Source organism: Girardinichthys multiradiatus, chromosome 18, assembly GCF_021462225.1.
Source record: "Girardinichthys multiradiatus isolate DD_20200921_A chromosome 18, DD_fGirMul_XY1, whole genome shotgun sequence".
Taxonomy (NCBI): domain Eukaryota; kingdom Metazoa; phylum Chordata; class Actinopteri; order Cyprinodontiformes; family Goodeidae; genus Girardinichthys; species Girardinichthys multiradiatus.
The window spans coordinates 15,245,202-15,264,082 of record NC_061810.1 but is presented as its reverse complement, the minus strand read 5'-3'; the positions used below and the strand labels follow the sequence as shown (position 1 = coordinate 15,264,082).

The window sequence follows — 18,881 nt, the reverse complement described above, 5'->3', positions numbered from 1 at the left end:
TTTCATGGCACGAGGCAGACGTAAATGAACAGCCACGGGATTGATAATCTTGGATATTGGAAAAGGTCCCACAAAACGAGGTGCCAGCTTACGGGAGTCAACCAGAAGCTGGAGGTCCTTGGTGGACAGCCAAACCTTCTGTCCCACCTGGTAGCTTGGAGCAGGGCTTCTCCAACGATTTGCTGTGCGTGCCTGCACCCCCGACATTCTGATCATAGACCTTCTTGCCTTCCTCCAGATGCACTGACATCTGAGGGCCACGGCCTGAGCAGAAGGAACCTCAGCTTCTTTCTCCTGGACTGTGAACAAGGGTGGCTGAAAACCAAACACAACTTGGAAAGGGGATAACCCCGTGGCACTGGCCGGGAGGGTGTTGACAGCATATTCAACCCAGGGTAAATTTTGAGACCATTTAGTTGCGTCTGACTCACATAGTGCGCGAAGTTTGGTCTCCACCTCCTGGTTGGCCCTCTCAGTCTGTCCATCCGACTGTGGGTGAAATCCTGAAGACAAACTAACAGTAATCCCCAGCAAGGAACAAAACTCTTTCCAGAAACGTGACACAAACAGGGGACTTCTGTTTGAGACAATGTCTGTGGGTATGCCATGAGGGCGAAAAACCTCACGTGCCAGAATGTCCCCCATTTCCTTCGCTGAAGGCAGCTTCTTGAGAGGAACTAGGTGAACCATCTTTGAAAATCTGTCAATGACAGTTAACAGAACTGTGAAGCATTTAGAAACTGGCAAACCTGTGACGAAGTCCATGGCTATGTGTGACCAGGGACAAGGAGAAATGGGTAGGGGATGCAAGAGTCCAGCAGGAGGGCGACGAGAAGACTTGGCTTGGGAACATTGAGTACAGGACATAATCTGTGACATCTTTGACAAGAGATGGCCACCAAAACTGAGTCTGGACCATCTGCAACGTCCTGCTGATACCAAGATGACAGAACAGACGTGAATTATGGCATGAATTAAGTACCTCGGGTATGAGGCGCTCCGGGACAAAACACCGGTCAAGTGGGCATGAAGTTGGGATAGGGAGGTCTTTGGTGGCATCTCTAACCTCTCCCTCCAACTCCAACATGGTGACAGAGAGTATCACTGATTCCGGGAGAATAAATTCTCCGGCAGAAAATTCAGAGGCAGAAAACAGAGTCGAAATCCATAAATCCAATCCGTCAGACAAGGGGCAGGCAAGAGGGCAAAATCTGTGTGGCAAGGCAAGGTCAGAGAACAAGATCAGTCAGAAAGGAACGCTGGATAACTACTCACAAATGTTTTCGAAAATCTGGCACCGTCTGCCTGTCAGGTGGCTGTATATAACTGCAGCTCCACAGGTGTGTGGCATGACGGTGATTGCGCAGCAGCAGACAGGTGAAGCAGATGAGTTGATCGCATGATTGAGAGCAGAGCAGGCAGACGGGCCAGAATCATAACATGAATGATGGCAGTGTAGAAGATGATCAGCAGCTTCTGTGGAAAGTTGTACTTCCTGCGGCAACTCAGGAAGTACAACCTCTGCTGGGCCTTTTTACAAACAGTGTCTATGTGTGGGGACCACCTCAGGTCCCAAGAATGGTGGTTTCTATGAACTGGAAGTGATCCACAGTAGACACGGTGTTATTGAGGATGGTGAGGGGAGGCATTGTGAGGGGTGTTTCCTGGAAATCAACCACTGTTATCACCACTGTCTATTGTGTAGTTGGAGTTGGTTCTGAGGGCACCAGTGGACCAGTCGATTCCACCTCCTGTCTGTATGCAGACTCGTTATTAGCCCGCATCAGGCCAATGACAGTGGTGTCATCTGCAAACTTCAGTTTCACAGACAGGTTAGCTGAGATACAGTCCTTTGTGTACAGGAAGAAGAGGAGTGGGCAGAGAACGCACCCCTGGGGGGCGCCAATGCTAATGGTTACTGTGGAAGAAGACAATGCTTCCCAGCTTTACCTGCTGCTGCTGATCAGTCAGGAAGTTGGTGATCCACTGACAGTTGGAGGTCAGCATTGTTAGCAGGGTGAGCTTCTGGTGGAGGATATCTGTAAATTTGCTCTACCAAGCCTTAATAAAAAAGAGTTTATGTGAATTACTCATCTAAAGGCTGAAGGGAGGTGGGTCTCAGCTTGATGCGGGAGTGCCCTCAGCCTTGAGTGTCTCTTTTGGAGTGTCTTTCTTGGTCGTTTAGTTCTTGGAGTCAAACAAACGTCACACCAATAAAACACATGTATCTGTATACCCAAGGCTACAACAAAAGTGTGTCTCGTTAACCTTTTGTTCCCCCTAAAACTTGCAATAAAAATAAGCTTTTGATAATGCATCTGCAGTAAGCTTGCTGAGATTTAGAGCCATTCTGTCACGTAACTATGCTGTGATAGATGTAAATCAGTAAATGATTAAAAAATATATTTTTTAATTCAAAATGTCAAATCTGAAAAATTATAGCACATGTAGCCCTATGCACAGAACACAATTTTTTTTTTTTTGTCAAACTGACAGATTTCTAACTTAAAATACCTCTGTTTCATTTAAAGTGGTTGTATTTCACAGATATTGTACTCAGATGAATGTACTCAGTCCCACATTGAAAGAAGTATCAAAAATGACTTTTCACTTCCTAAAAAGTGATTATGGCCAGTTTTCTGCCCAGATTTTCTGCGATTTCTGCCTAAAATGAAATTTAAGGTATTTTAAATGTCTTCAACTTAACATTTTAATCAAAACATACACAAATACAGACCTGACTTTTCAAACATTAAAAAAATGTGTATAAAGGTAGAAACTGTGGTGAACAGTAATGCAAGCAGAGGGAGACGTTTAGGGAACACTATTTATAAATAGAGGAAAGGAAGGGGTAAAAGAGTGGCTATGGTTCAAAGGCAAGTATTGCATGGCAATTTGCCAAAAAATACCATTATGCTGTACAAAATGTTTTCTAAAAATGGCTAGAGGGGTAAAGCATATTCAATCAGTACAAGACTGGCTGGCAATTTTAATAAGTATTGGAGTCACAGTACACAAAGAAAATACAAATAGGTATGGGTACCATAGTGAATGACGTAAGGATTTTCTGAAGAGTGTATCAGCAACAAGGGATGAAGTCATGGAGCGTAAATGCAGTTATTAAAGAGATGTGAGAAGAACACACGTGTGTGTCCTAAAAGAAGACAGGCACATATTGAAAATGCTATCAGAAAGCAGACTGCTGTCTGCCTCTTTGAAAAAAGGGTGCCTTCACAAAAATTATGCAGTACATGTGCTGTACTTACACGCAAGCATTATATCAGTTGATATGTCAAAGTAACTTTTATATAAAGTAAAATAATTCATTCAATTTGTATAAAAAAATGTTTATAGTAAAATAATGTTCATGACATTATAGTTTTCTCTGTATTGTTTTTGTTTTCGTTGTATGTCGATGGTGATCCTCAATTGGTAAGGGTTTTATATGTGTGTTTGTTTGGACATTAATCAAATTATTACAAAATGTACATATAAAAACCAAACCAGGCAAACTGATTTGGACAGTAGAATGGCCTGTTGTAAGTGGAATTTTCAAAAGCAATATTATAAAAACATCACAATGTATTGAATTACATTTTTGGGTCTTTTTATCCAGTGCAAGTCACGAGGGATGGGTACCCAAGGTCGCACCACCACAACTGCCAGAAGAAGCCATTCAAAGGCAGTTTGTGAAGCAAGTAGGTGAGATATACTTTGGTCTGAATGTTACTAAAGAGGTTTATTGCACTTTGTGTTCTAGTGTGGTTATAGACTATAATCTGTGAGTTTAATGTTATATTAAATGTCCTGTATTCTTAAACTACTGCATTTCATTGCGCAGGAAGTAGTCCCAAATCACTTTTTGCAGGCGTTTTTCAGTGTGGGACTGACTACATTCAGTAAGATCTGTAGAATATAATGCCTCTAAGTGAAATAGAGTCATTTTAGGGAGAAATTGATTTTCATTGGGCAGGAAATGGGCCATAATCACTTTTTGGCAGAAAAAAACATCAATTGTTGGCCATTTTGTCATCGTTTCAGTATGGGACTGACTACATTAGGCGAGATCTGAAAGATCTAATGCCTCTGAGTGAAACAGTCATTTTAGGAAGACCTTTCACTTCATTGGGCAGGAAATGAGTCATAATCACTTTGTGTCAGATTTTGATCTTTCTGGACATTTTTTCAGGGTGGAGCTGACTATATTCAGCAAGATCTGTAGAATAATTTTTTTAGTTTGGCAAAAAAAAAAAACGTTAAAAAAACACGTTAGAAAGCCACGTTCGCGAGAAGTTGTACGGGAGTGAAAAAAAGTAAACGACGCACACATTTGCTGTAACCTTGGCCATACACGTGTTTTATTGGCCTGTTTGTTTGACTCCAAAAACTAAACCACCAAAGAAGACACTCAAACACAGACATCTGAGCGCACTCCCGCGGCGCGCACCATCTCACCCGATCCGTTTTTGGCTGAACACCGGAAGAGAACGTCACTTCCCCAATGATCATCTGACGTGTCTAAAACTGTTTTCCACCGGTATTAGGGATTTTACGCGTGGGATATTTATCAGACGTTTAACTGTAAGCTGGTAAGACTTGATCGTTTTACTGTAGGTTTACGGGACTAACATTTTATTACTCGATTTTCCCTCTGCTTGTATCTCATTGTATGTCTGTATGCTTAATTAAACTCAGATCCGTGGGGACAAGATGTTGGATTTCTTCACCATCTTCAGCAAAGGGGGTATAGTGCTGTGGTGCTTTCAGGGAGCCGGTGTAACTGAGTCTTTCACGGGGCCAGTCAACGCTCTGATCCGCTCGGTGATCCTCCAGGTGAGGCCACACAGACATTTGAACCTTTTCTGGTCCCCACCTCGTTTTTTTCTTAAACTCTCACCCTGCTTTAGGTAGCTAATGCTAAGCTATTGCTAGCGGGTAGCAACTGCTAGCTGTTAGCCTCATTCGAGTCAAGTAAACAAACTTTTCATTTCAAATGCGCACTATTTTGCTTTTTCTAATCGACTTGATACACGTTCTGCCACAATAACGTTGTTGTTTTTGTAAACGCTGAAACCTATCTGAATGTTGGGCTCACGATCATGTGTCAACATTGTTTTTGTTGTTTTAACAGGAGCGCGGTGGGAACAAGTCCTTCACTCACGAAGCTCTGAGTCTGAAATACAAGCTGGACAATGAGTTTGAGTTGATATTTGTGGTAAGTCTGAAGCTGACAATGGAAAGAGTAGCAGAGGAGCAGAAGGCTTGTGCTAATTATAGTCATGTATGTTTACCTTATCATTACAAGTCAATTGGGTTTATTCCCCTCCTTCAAACCAGGTGGGTTTTCAAAAGATCCTGACGCTGATTTACGTGGACAAGTTTATAGATGATGTCCAGCTTCACTTCAGGGATCGTTATAAGAACGAGTTGGAGCAAAAGGGAGCTCTGAAGCTTCTTAACAACACCTTTGACTTTGAGGACAGGTTCAAGAAACTTCTAAGGTAAACAAGCTGATGTTAATACAGTGCCTTGCAAAAGTATTCCTACCGCTTGAACTTTTCTCTCATTTGTGTCATGTTACAACCATAAACTTTAGTATACTTTAGTTGGATTTTATGTGATGGACCATCACAAACCAGTGCACAATTGTCCCCTTGTAAAAGGAAGGATCCCCACAGCCAACATGTTGTGGTGTGTTGTTGTGTGTCAGGGTTTATATGCAGTGTTACTGTTTCTTAACATGTAGTGTTTTGCATTTGGCCAAAAAGTTCAAACCACACACATACATCACAATTCCCAGATATCTATGCAGAAAATAACTGAAACCCATGTATAATTTTCCAGTCAAACATCTATTTTCTGTATATTGACTGTTGAGAGGCAGGTAGAGGGTCCAATTAACCTGGCCTTAACATTTTGGACTGATTGGGAGTACATGCACGCCCAGGGAGAACATGCAGAAAGGCCCTAGCCTTTGCTGCAAGGCGACTGTGTCGTCACGCAACCCTCCTTTTCCTTCCTCTTCACAATCATGCACTACCTTGAGTTGGTGTATTATATAAAATCCCATAGAAACATCGTTGAAGTTCAAAAGATATTAATACTTTTGCCAGGAACCAAATATTTTTTGCTATTCAAATGTAGGGCATTTAAATTATTATTGCAGATGTGTATGCATTAAATCAGTGGTTCCCAAACCTATTCTGCTGGATTGGTTTATTATAAAATTGATTTTTATTCATTTCATTCACCCCCCCCCCCCCCTTTGGGCACCACTGCTCTATATAAAAGTAAACTAATCTTTTACTGGAAGTTAACTCACATGAATGAATGAAGCAGATTCTAGGGTTTTAACTTTTACCTTTCACAGGATTTTCTGAAACGTGCTGTCCTCTTGCAATCAGATCACCCAAGATTCCTTCTCCTGTTTGGGCATAATTGGAACAGTATTTTAATCAAGACTTAATTTTGTTCTAATGTACCTTGACTACTGCTAGGAGATAAAATGATGTCTGTGCAGTATGTGACAAGCTGTGAAATTGTCAACATTTGGCTTTGTCTCTTTCAAATTCTGATTTTAATTCCTTGCTGTATCAAAAGAGAGGCGGAGGAAACCAGTAAAGCCCGAAGCCACGCTCCCATGCGGTCCTTTAAGGAGTCAGAGAAATCCCAAAAAACTGTAAAGTCCATGATTGAGACGAAGGGTGGTGATAAGGCGAAGGAACCAGGAGGCAAAAAGAATAAAAATACTAAAAAGGAGGGTAAGAGATGCTCCAGAACCGCTCATTTTAAGTAGTTGGTATGTCTGTTATATCTCGGACAGTGCATAATTGAACTTTATTTGTTTAGCTCCTGCAGTTGAGCCTGCCAAAGGGGATCAAGGCAAGACTTCACCTCCTGACCAGAAGGCTGTGGTGAACGGTAACCAAGGCTTAACTCCAGAGGAGATCATGCAAAAGAAACGAGAGGATTTCTTCCGCAAGCACGTCAAGGGAACTAGTGAAAAACCAAGGTGAGAAAGCTGGTCATTTTGTTTCTGAATTCAAGTGACCTCAAACTGGATAGTACAGTATTCTAAGGCAGAGCAGTTGCTCATATTTTAATTTCTTCCTTTTGCTATTCCTACAATCCCTGCTTACAGCAAGTCCCCAAAGCCCCAAAAGCCAAAGGAGAAACAGAACCGTGTTTGGAACAACGGAGGTAACAGCACCAAGAACCTGGACTACAGCAACAAGAATGGAGACGCTTCTCCTGGAGATGGCGAAAAGAACCTGGAAGCACAGTTTGACCCGGTAAGTTTACCTTGGGCTGAACCTCCAGGGAGGTTTTATTAGCGCCGAATTATCTGCAGCATTACTCGCACTGAGGGTAAAATCTAAGCTCTTGGATGTTTTTCAGGATTTGCAGGTCAGCTCCATGAAAGGCGACTTGCGTTCTGTGGACTACGAGTCCAGTGAGGAGGAAGAGATGGAGGAGGAGGAAGAAGAGGAAGTGGTTGTCAGTAAAACAAGCAAGACAAGGTAAAATGTTTATTTTGTGTCAATGCCAATATAGCTGATTCTGATCTTATCATTTTTTATAATGTCAAATCTCAACTAAACCAAAAATCTTTAACCAATTTTCATTCTTTATGTTTTTTTATCTCAGTCCCAAAAAGCGTGGCGGATTTGGGGGGATGTTTGGGATGCTGAAGGGTCTGGTGGGGTCTAAGAGCCTCTCTCAGGAGGACATGGAGCCGGTGCTGGAGAAAATGAGGGACCACTTGATTGGTAGGATTGCATGTCCCTTTCTGTCTTTGGGAGTTACACTGGGTGGGAAATCATTTTAGTTTGCTATTCATGGCTTTTCTTATGTTTCACCAGCTAAGAACGTAGCAGCTGATATTTCCTCCAGGCTGTGTGAATCTGTTGCTAAGAAGCTGGAGGGTAAAGTCATGGGCACGTTCACCAGTAAGTGCATTTACCAGAGGTCAGTCCTGATCCCTCTGTGATGATCCTTGCATCCTCCTCTGTGTTTTCTGAAAGCTGCACATTTCCTGACCCTTTCCTGGGTAATGGTAAATAAATATGCGAATGAAATCCTGTTTTTGTTTAACCTGTTTATGGTTAATTTAAATATATTTTCCAAAATCGGACTTGTTGGTAGATCTTTATCTATGGAGTTGAGGTTTGGTTGAATTTTGGCACATGAAGACATAACCACAGCTCAGAGAAGCAGTTTGTACTAAAAAAGGACTAGTGGAGCATAAATAAAATGCCATTTTAGGCTCTGGATTTCCATGGCCAGTTAATGAGGGGCATGAATCATAATTTTGCTAATTTTATGTTAATCACTGTAACAATTTCTGTGTAGAGATGTAACACATTTTCTAACCTTTTATACAGACTAAATCTTATTGAGGAAAAAAAATCTCATTTTCAAGAGAGACTTATTCCAGCATTATATGATATCATAAAAGTTGCATGCAATATGGTAAAAGTGCTTATCAAAATCCAGTGTCAAAGAGTTCAAGACAATGATCACAGAGTCATGATTAATACAGCTGTTTTCTTAACATTATTGCCCCGCATATCAAATTCAGGAAGAGAAATCAGAGGGTTTCAGTTCGTTTGGTTAACACTATGTTTGGGTGACATACAGGTCCTTCTCAAAATATTAGCATATTGTGATAAAGTTCATTATTTTCCATAATGTCATGATGAAAATTTAACATTCATATATTTTAGATTCATTGCACACTAACTGAAATATTTCAGGTCTTTTATTGTCTTAATATGGATGATTTTGGCATACAGCTCATAAAAACCCAAAATTCCTATCTCACAAAATTAGCATATTTCATCCGACCAATAAAAGAAAAGTGTTTTTAATACAAAAAACGTCAACCTTCAAATAATCATGTACAGTTATGCACTCAATACTTGGTCGGGAATCCTTTTGCAGAAATGACTGCTTCAATGCGGCGTGGCATGGAGGCAATCAGCCTGTGGCACTGCTGAGGTCTTATGGAGGCCCAGGATGCTTCGATAGCGGCCTTTAGCTCATCCAGAGTGTTGGGTCTTGAGTCTCTCAACGTTCTCTTCACAATATCCCACAGATTCTCTATGGGGTTCAGGTCAGGAGAGTTGGCAGGCCAATTGAGCACAGTGATACCATGGTCAGTAAACCATTTACCAGTGGTTTTGGCACTGTGAGCAGGTGCCAGGTCGTGCTGAAAAATGAAATCTTCATCTCCATAAAGCTTTTCAGCAGATGGAAGCATGAAGTGCTCCAAAATCTCCTGATAGCTAGCTGCATTGACCCTGCCCTTGATAAAACACAGTGGACCAACACCAGCAGCTGACACGGCACCCCAGACCATCACTGACTGTGGGTACTTGACACTGGACTTCTGGCATTTTGGCATTTCCTTCTCCCCAGTCTTCCTCCAGACTCTGGCACCTTGATTTCCAAATGACATGCAGAATTTGCTTTCATCCGAAAAAAGTACTTTGGATGACTGAGCAACAGTCCAGTGCTGCTTCTCTGTATCCCAGGTCAGGCGCTTCTGCCGCTGTTTCTGGTTCAAAAGTGGCTTGACCTGGGGAATGCGGCACCTGTAGCCCATTTCCTGCACACACCTGTGCATGGTGGCTCTGGATGTTTCTACTCCAGACTCAGTCCACTGCTTCCGCAGGTCCTCCAAGGTCTGGAATCGGCCCTTCTCCACAATCTTCCTCAGGGTCCGGTCACCTCTTCTTGTTGTGCAGCGTTTTCTGCCACACTTTTTCCTTCCCACAGACTTCCCACTGAGGTGCCTTGATACAGCACTCTGGGAACAGCCTATTCATTCAGAAATTTCTTTCTGTGTCTTACCCTCTTGCTTGAGGGTGTCAATAATGGCCTTCTGGACAGCAGTCAGGTCGGCAGTCTTACCCATGATTGGGGTTTTGAGTGATGAACCAGGCTGGGAGTTTTAAAGGCCTCAGGAATCTTTTGCAGGTGTTTAGAGTTAACTCGTTGATTCAGATGATTAGGTTCATAGCTCGTTTAGAGACCCTTTTAATGATATGCTAATTTTGTGAGATAGGAATTTTGGGTTTTCATGAGTTGTATGTCAAAATCATCCGTATTAAGACAATAAAAGACCTGAAATATTTCAGTTAGTGTGCAATGAATCTAAAATATATGAATGTTAAATTTTCATCATGACATTATGGAAAATAATGAACTTTATCACAATATGCTAATATTTTGAGAAGGACCTGTATAAGATAAATATGTGGACAACAAGCCAGGGATTGATTGATTAATAACTCTGCATATGGAAAGAGAGGACAATTTATCAAAAGAATACAAAGTGCAGAGATGGATAAAATGTTTATATCTAGTAATAAACCTTAGTGCTCCGTGATAAGCAGACGGGTTTTCATTGGTGACAATGCCCAAATATTTGTGGGAAGACACGAACTCAATAGAGGAATAAAGGAAACTTTTTGCACAGTCAGTCACGTCACTTTATCGTAGGTTATTAGCGGTTTTGATAATCCTCAGTTTCAATTTCTGTTAGCTTGTTGTGGAGTATAAACAGCATTTGTCTGTAGGGGATGCATTATGTCTTCTAAGAAAATCTTGTGTGTGTTCATAGCTGTGGCCTCGACAGTGAAGCAGGCCCTGCAGGACTCCCTGGTGCAGATCCTGCAGCCCAAGCGCAGGGTGGACATCCTGAGAGACGTCATGGAGGCTCAGAGTCAGCGCAGGCCTTTCGTCATCACATTTTGTGGTGTCAATGGGGTTGGCAAGTCTACCAACCTAGCAAAGGTGACTTAAATGGCCTGTGGTGGCTTTGCCTTCTGTTTGTGATGGATTCTTGATGACATTCAAGGTTATACAGTATTAGATGTTTAGTGGGGGGGGGGCACAGAGAAACCATATCTCTCAAGTTTTATTACAAATGACTTTTAAATTGTTTATTGTTCACACATTCCTTCTTCTACTTGGACAACACGAGAGACTTACCCTCTCATCTGTGAGCGTTTCTTTGTGCCTCGCATTGTTACACTTCTCCCTGTCTCGGTCCAGATCTCCTACTGGCTGATTGAAAATGGTTTCAGTGTGCTGATCGCAGCTTGTGACACATTTCGTGCGGGCGCGGTGGAGCAGCTTCGTACTCATCAGCGCCGCCTGAATTCTCTGCACCCTCCAGAAAAGCACGGAGGTCGCCTGGTGGTCCAGCTCTATGAGAAGGGCTACGGGAAAGATGCAGCTGGAATTGCAATGGAGGCCATTGCCTACGGTAACAGAGCTTTCCCCTCATGAAACAAAGTGTAATTCTTGACATTTAATGTCTTGCAGAAGTATTCATACCAATCAGACTTTTTCACATTTTATTACATTACAACCACGCACCTCAGTTTATTATGGTGAGATTGTTTTGTGACAGACTAGCACAAAAAGCGCAATTTTTTTTTAAGTTCAAGGAAAACGGTAGGTGGTTCTCAAACGGTATTTATAAACAAAATCTTGTGTTCTGTTACCCCTAAATAAATTCCAATGCACAGACATGGCACACCACAGATCACCCAAACTGAAACATGGTGGTGGCAAGATCACTGTGGTGATGCTTTTCTTCTGCTAGAACATGGCACCTAAATACAGGGCAGCTATATTTAGACATGTTGTGAAGATGAAGAAGTCCTGGATGAAACCTCTTAGGGACTGTGAGAAGCTTCAGGCTGAGGAAGAGGTTTACCTCGAAGAATGTCAACCCTCAATATTCAGGCAGAGTTACAGTGGAGTGGGTTGGGTTTAAGCATATTTGTGTTAAAATGGCCCAGACCGAAATCCAACAGATAACTTGTCAGAAGACTTTAAAAGATTGATGTTCAGACAGTTTTTATCCAATCTGACTGAACTTGAGCCGTTTTACAAAGAACTTCAGTCTTTAGATGTGCAAAGGAGAGACGACTTCACAATGCACTGCTTTGTGTTATGGGTTGTTGGGATTATGATTATTGATTAATTAATATTTATCAAGAATTATAATTAAAAATCATAATTTGAGAAAATTAATTTCTTAACCAAAAATCCTCATTTATGAATCGAAACTGGAGATGTCCTCTGGTGTTGTAATTGTGGCTCAAAGCCTTAGAGGATTACAATTATTAAATTCTCGGTAATAGTTGGTAACTATTATTAGATGTCACTGTTTAATCAACCGTTTCTGCCGTAACCTTTGACCTTATTTTGACCGACAAATCATTCTTGCACAAAATAAACACAAACACCTTCTCTTTATCTATGTGAATATTTATTAAATCAACAGTCCTGGTACAATCCGCTCTCCGATTCAATAATCTTCACCTTATCAAACATGCAAAGTTCTACTAACAAGGGTAAAATATCTAACTAAACAAAACAACAGCAGCGGGTGTGTAATCAAACCAGCAGTTATGGCAAACAAGTGATAATGTGACGCTGAGCGAAGCTCGGGGAGGTCACCCCCCCAAAGTATAGCTCAGCGGGACACAGGCAGTCATAAACTTCCTCCAAGCAAAGTTGTAAACCTAGAGGTCAAAGGATCATAAACCTTTGGCGGCAAGCTAGTAAGACACGAAGTTGAAGACAAAGAAAATGGTTGGTTTTCACTATAAGGTTATTATAGGAGTCCAGTTTCACAGCGCACCTGCGCTCAGGTCTTCCCACAATAAAAACACAACTTGCAAGACCCGACGGCCTCCGAAATTCAACAGCAGTCAAGTTTAAAAAAAAAAAAAAGTTGCATGCACATACAATTCAGAACACATTAGACTATAAGTGGCGAATCTAATTGCGCTAAAATCCTTTTTCTACCCTGCCCAGACTACTTTACTAGAAATAAAATAATAAAACAGAACGGAGTTACTTGATGGAGTCTTCTGGGGCGAGAGTGAGAAAGGGAGGGGGGAGTTACTGCGCGTCCGCAGTTAAAACCAAGAAGAGCGGTCAATCTTCGTCCTCTGGCCTCCTTGGTGAGAGGGGAAAATATGATCTGACCGTTAGTAATCGACTGGAACAAAAACAAGGGTGGCAATCCGTCTCCTTGAAACCTCTGTGAGGGTTTTTTCTTCTGTTACGTGTTAAACTCACATCTTCGATCGATTCTTTCATGAATTTTTCTTTTCGTTGGCCAACGGGGAGAATGGAATGAATGAAAATCCACGTGGGACTTCTTCTCCAGAATGCTGCTTCAGTTGCGAGGTAACCGCGTCTCGGTCCCAAGCTGAAAGCAATGGTGGGCCGTCTCATACTCTCATACTCAGCCGCGGTGGCCGCTGGGATTTGTAGTAGCGGACTGTCCTGGGATATAAAATGGCCGAAAACGCCAGAAGGCCTGGTGGCGTCCAGCAATGTGCAAATGGTCCAATATTCAGCAAAACATGGTCCAACAGGGTCATGGGTATGGATCAGCACGAATTCGGTATTTTTACAGGTACTGACCAAACCGTCGGTAATACCTATTCACATAAAATCAAAGGGTACCATGTTTTGGTACTTAAACGCATCATTGTGACACTAAAAGAGTGGAAGAGTGGGCGATTTTTCTATGCTGGACATAAACACAGCATTTCACACAAGAGCGTAATGACGTCAGTAGCCGCTGGTACAGTCAACAAAGCAAGCATGGCTGATAGGAAGTATGGCTCCACTTTTCAAAATGCGGTGCAGATTACGCTCATGCAACATTTGTGATGCGAAGTGCAAGGCCAGCGGGTGGAATACTTCTAATCTCAGGAAGCACCTGGTTGAGCATAAGATTTTTCTCAAGGCTGAGGAGCAATTTTCTCCGGCCTCAGATCTATGGCTACAATTTCTGCATTCGGCACTGTTAACACGCCAGCATTCGTTAGCGACTCATCGTCTGCAGCAACATGGGAGAAGAAATGTTTGAAACAAACAAATATGTTAAATTGAAAAATTTGGTGATTTTATTATTCAACTAACATTTACTACCACGTAAACACACACAAAAGTACCATAAACTGGTACCGTCGAGTACCAATCTATTCCCAGGTACTGGCCATCGGTACTGTCTCGGTTCAAATGTGAAAGGTACCCATCCCTAGTCAAGCGTAATAAATTGTTTTGCAAGGTACTGTATGGGTTATACATTTCTAACTGTCCATGTTTAATCTCCTTCCCCCCCAGCTCGGAACCAGGCCTTTGATGTGGTTCTGGTGGACACTGCTGGGCGAATGCAGGACAACGCCCCTCTAATGACGGCTCTGGCCAAGCTTATCGCTGTCAACATGCCTGATTTGGTGCTGTTTGTTGGAGAGGCTCTGGTGGGCAATGAAGCAGTTGACCAGCTGGTAAGATCCCTGATGGAGACATCTGGTTTAGATGTATTAATGAGATGACCCGGTGCTGTTCCTTATTATTAACAGCTGTAATAAGAACTCGGCGGGCTTAGCCAAAAATACAGGTCCTTCTCAAAATATTAGCATATTGTGATAAAGTTCATTATTTTCCATAATGTCATGATGAAAATTTAACATTCATATATTTTAGATTCATTGCACACTAACTGAAATATTTCAGGTCTTTTATTGTCTTAATATGGATGATTTTGGCATACAGCTCATGAAAACCCAAAATTCCTATCTCACAAAATTAGCATATCATTAAAAGGGTCTCTAAACGAGCTATGAACCTAATCATCTGAATCAACGAGTTAACTCTAAACACCTGCAAAAGATTCCTGAGGCCTTTAAAACTCCCAGCCTGGTTCATCACTCAAAACCCCAATCATGGGTAAGACTGCCGACCTGACTGCTGTCCAGAAGGCCACTATTGACACCCTCAAGCAAGAGGGTAAGACACAGAAAGACATTTCTGAACGAATAGGCTGTTCCCAAAGTGCTGTATCAAGGCACCTCAGTGGGAAGTCTGTGGGAAGGAAAACGTGTGGCAGAAAACGCTGCACAACGAGAAGAGGTGACCGGACACTGAGGAAGATTGTGGAGAAGGGCCGATTCCAGACCTTGGGGGACCTGCGGAAGCAGTGGACTGAGTCTGGAGTAGAAACATCCAGAGCCACCGTACACAGGCGTGTGCAGGAAATGGGCTACAGGTGCCGCTTTCCCCAGGTCAAGCCACTTTTGAACCAGAAACAGCGGCAGAAGCGCCTGACCTGGGCTACAGAGAAGCAGCACTGGACTGTTGCTCAGTGGTCCAAAGTACTTTTTTCGGATGAAAGCAAATTCTGCATGTCATTCGGAAATCAAGGTGCCAGAGTCTGGAGGAAGACTGGGGAGAAGGAAATGCCAAAATGCCAGAAGTCCAGTGTCAAGTACCCACAGTCAGTGATGGTCTGGGGTGCCGTGTCAGCTGCTGGTGTTGGTCCACTGTGTTTTATCAAGGGCAGGGTCAATGCAGCTAGCTATCAGGAGATTTTGGAGCACTTCATGCTTCCATCTGCTGAAAAGCTTTATGGAGATGAAGATTTCATTTTTCAGCACGACCTGGCACCTGCTCACAGTGCCAAAACCACTGGTAAATGGTTTACTGACCATGGTATCACTGTGCTCAATTGGCCTGCCAACTCTCCTGACCTGAACCCCATAGAGAATCTGTGGGATATTGTGAAGAGAACGTTGAGAGACTCAAGACCCAACACTCTGGATGAGCTAAAGGCCGCTATCGAAGCATCCTGGCCCTCCATAAGACCTCAGCAGTGCCACAGGCTGATTGCCTCCATGCCACGCCGCATTGAAGCAGTCATTTCTGCAAAAGGATTCCCGACCAAGTATTGAGTGCATAACTGCACATGATTATTTGAAGGTTGACGTTTTTTGTATTAAAAACACTTTTCTTTTATTGGTCGGATGAAATATGCTAATTTTGTGAGATAGGAATTTTGGGTTTTCATGAGCTGTATGCCAAAATCATCCGTATTAAGACAATAAAAGACCTGAAATATTTCAGTTAGTGTGCAATGAATCTAAAATATATGAATGTTAAATTTTCATCATGACATTATGGAAAATAATGAACTTTATCACAATATGCTAATATTTTGAGAAGGACCTGTATGTTTATTTGGATCTTCCTTAAAACCTCGTATTTGGGTGTCTGATGTTTAAACTGCCCACCAGAGGGCAGCATTGCATTTTTCTATATACACCTGCTGTTTCATGTAAACAGTTTTTTTGTGTTTACACAGATGTGTTGCTTCCCCTCCTCCACTACTCACCCTTTCCTCTAAACATCACTTAGCTGAAAAGATGATTTTATGCATTTTTCCCCCTCCATCTACCCTGTTCAGATTTCAGCTGAATATTTCAGTGTTCTCTTGTTTGTGTCCTCAGGTGAAGTTTAATCAGGCTCTGGCAGACCACTCCATGTCTGACAAGCCTCGCCTCATTGATGGAATTGTTCTCACAAAGTTTGACACCATTGATGACAAGGTAGATGTTCTTTTTCTTCTTGTCACACCCCTCAGAATGTATTTGAATGTGTCTCATAAATTTGCATTAGGAAACTAGTAGCCCTTCACGAGTCACCTTCCTCCCCTCACAGGTTGGTGCAGCCATCTCCATGACTTACATCACTGGCCAGCCCATTGTGTTCGTGGGCACAGGGCAGACCTACAACGACCTGCGCAGCCTCAACGCGCGTGCCGTGGTCGGCTCCCTGATGAAGCCTTAATAAGCGGCTGAACACTCTGCTCAATATTCATCGGTTTTCTAGAAGGAGCCAACGGTACATTCGCCACGCTCCCATGAGCTGTTCGAGCACCATTAGCCCACCTTTACCTGGTCGTGTCCTTGTCCACCCAACCTCGCATCAAATGAACAAGTGACGGACAGATGTGCACTTCAAGAGAACGTTTTCCATTAAATCCGGTGGAGCCTTCCTTTGAATAATTCTTTATTTTTGGGCCAAAACTGTGTATTTTAGGTCAACTAACATGGCATTTTAACCGGACCTTGGTTGGGTCACTCGTTTACTGGTTCACACAAGCAAAACTTGTACATGCTGTCCCTCGGCTTTTTCCATCATATGGAAATTGGGTTCCCTGTTCCCAAGGAAAGCTTAGCAACCATAGTGCCTCTCTCTTTCGATCTCTTAGTTTAAACATTACATGGACGGTTACCCACCAGGAATACAGTTTCAGGTCAGAAACCTCAGTTTACAGATGACAGCTGGAGTTAAAATCAACATTTATACAGATTAACAGGTTGAACTAAACTGCTTAAAAAGCTAAATAAGGTATGGATTAAAAAGACCACTCTTAATGGTGGTCCTCTATAAATCAGAACAGTACAGTACCCTAACAACTGTGCTGACTTTGTTTCATTTGGATGTTTCCATTTAAAATCATCTAGAGCTTTTTCCCTATATGCTGCCCCCCCTCCCCCATTCATTATTAATGAAAAGTGGAAGGATACGTTGTACAGGAAGAGTATTTAAATCATTAAACTTTTTTCACATTGTGCCACCTTACAACCACAAACTTTAGTGTATGTTTTGGGGTTAATGTGAGTGATTTCTGATTGTGAACTGGAAGGAAAATTATTTATGGATTTCAAATATTTTGTTTTGTCAATAAAAACTGAGAAATGTAGCATGCAGATGTAATCAGTCCTACTGAGTCTACACTTTAAAAAGCCACCCCTTCACTAACTGCAGCTTTAGGTCTTTTGGGGTATGTCTATCGTATTAATTGTTGCCAGATAACTAAAACTCGGTCAGATTGAACATTAATGTTCCAAGCTTTGCCACAGAATATTCATTTGGGTTTGGACTTTGCCCATTTTTACCACATTAATACACTTTGATCTAAAACGTTCCCTTGCAGCACTGGCTGAACGTTCAGGGTTGTCCTGATAGAAAGTGAACCTCGACCCCACTACGAAGTCTTCTGCTTTGTTTTTCTTCCAGGACTGGTCTGTATTTGGCACCAATCATCTCTGACCAGCTTCTTTGTCGCTGCTGAAGAAAAGCATCCCTATAGCATGATGCTGCCACCAATATGTTTTACTGTGGGCGTGGTGTGTTCAGCATAATGGGCCACACACAGCTTCTCTTATGTTGACCAAAATGTTAAGAAGCAGTATTGTTAAAATTTTAACTTTCTTCTTTTTATAAAGTTTAGATGTGATGCACGAGTAAAAACCGTTCCATTTACACGTTCTTCCACCTGAGCTGTGGATCTCTGTAGCTGCTCCAAAGTTGTTGTTTTTTTCCAGATGATTGGATCCATGAGATACAGATTTAAAACCTAACCTCTGCTTTAAACATTTCCACAACTTCCTCCCTGACCTGTCTGCCATGTTCTTTAGTCTTTATGATGCTTTTTGTTCACTAAGGTCCTCTTGACAAACATCTGGGGCCTTCACAGCGGCTGGATTCTATTTACCAATTAACATCTGAAGTGGAGTCAATGGATTGTATTTGTCAAAGCAAACAGTAGAAAATCTTAAAGTAGCTTTTTGTCCCTTCAACTGAAACATCATGCGCTACTTGATGCTGGTCTATCACGTAAAACACGATAAAAAACACTGACGTCTGTGGTTTGTAATGTGACAAAATGTAAAAAACGGTCAAGAGGTGTGGATACTTTTGAAAGACACATTACATTTGTTTTTTTTGTTTTTTTACTTCTGTCAGTCTTACAGATTCGAGACTTCGTTGCTTCCTCTCAATATTATGTGACCCTTTATTTAATTCTTTCCTTTTGATTTGTTCTTCATTTTTCTGAGTAAATCAAAGTTTTAAAGATATTTAGCCCATCCTTTAAGGTGTGGTAGTGCAATATGAGAGAATCAAGGGTCATACTGGCATTTTGAACTAATTTATGAGAATGTAAACATTTCTTAATAAAGCTGCTACATGCTGAGTAGGCCTGGAGAGTGAGA

At 41.9% G+C, this 18,881-nt stretch overlaps 1 protein-coding gene across 2 annotated transcripts; it reads left to right on the top strand.

Annotated features, from left to right (window-relative positions):
• Positions 1-4,434: 4,434 nt before the first annotated feature.
• srpra (SRP receptor subunit alpha) lies at positions 4,435-18,862 on the top strand. 2 transcript variants are annotated; one of them, XM_047391414.1, is made up of 15 exons: positions 4,435-4,589; positions 4,696-4,833; positions 5,132-5,215; positions 5,338-5,501; positions 6,601-6,761; positions 6,850-7,012; positions 7,142-7,292; positions 7,399-7,520; positions 7,648-7,769; positions 7,863-7,949; positions 10,628-10,800; positions 11,062-11,275; positions 14,167-14,330; positions 16,329-16,427; positions 16,540-18,862. In XM_047391414.1, exons 2-15 carry the CDS (start codon positions 4,711-4,713, stop codon positions 16,666-16,668), a joined length of 1,956 nt encoding a protein of 651 aa, XP_047247370.1. In that variant the 5' UTR covers positions 4,435-4,589; positions 4,696-4,710; the 3' UTR covers positions 16,669-18,862. The 2 variants fall into 2 exon arrangements, with proteins under 2 accessions (XP_047247370.1, XP_047247371.1); XM_047391415.1 differs by having other exon boundaries at positions 4,509-4,581.
• The last annotated feature ends 19 nt before the right edge of the window (positions 18,863-18,881 follow it).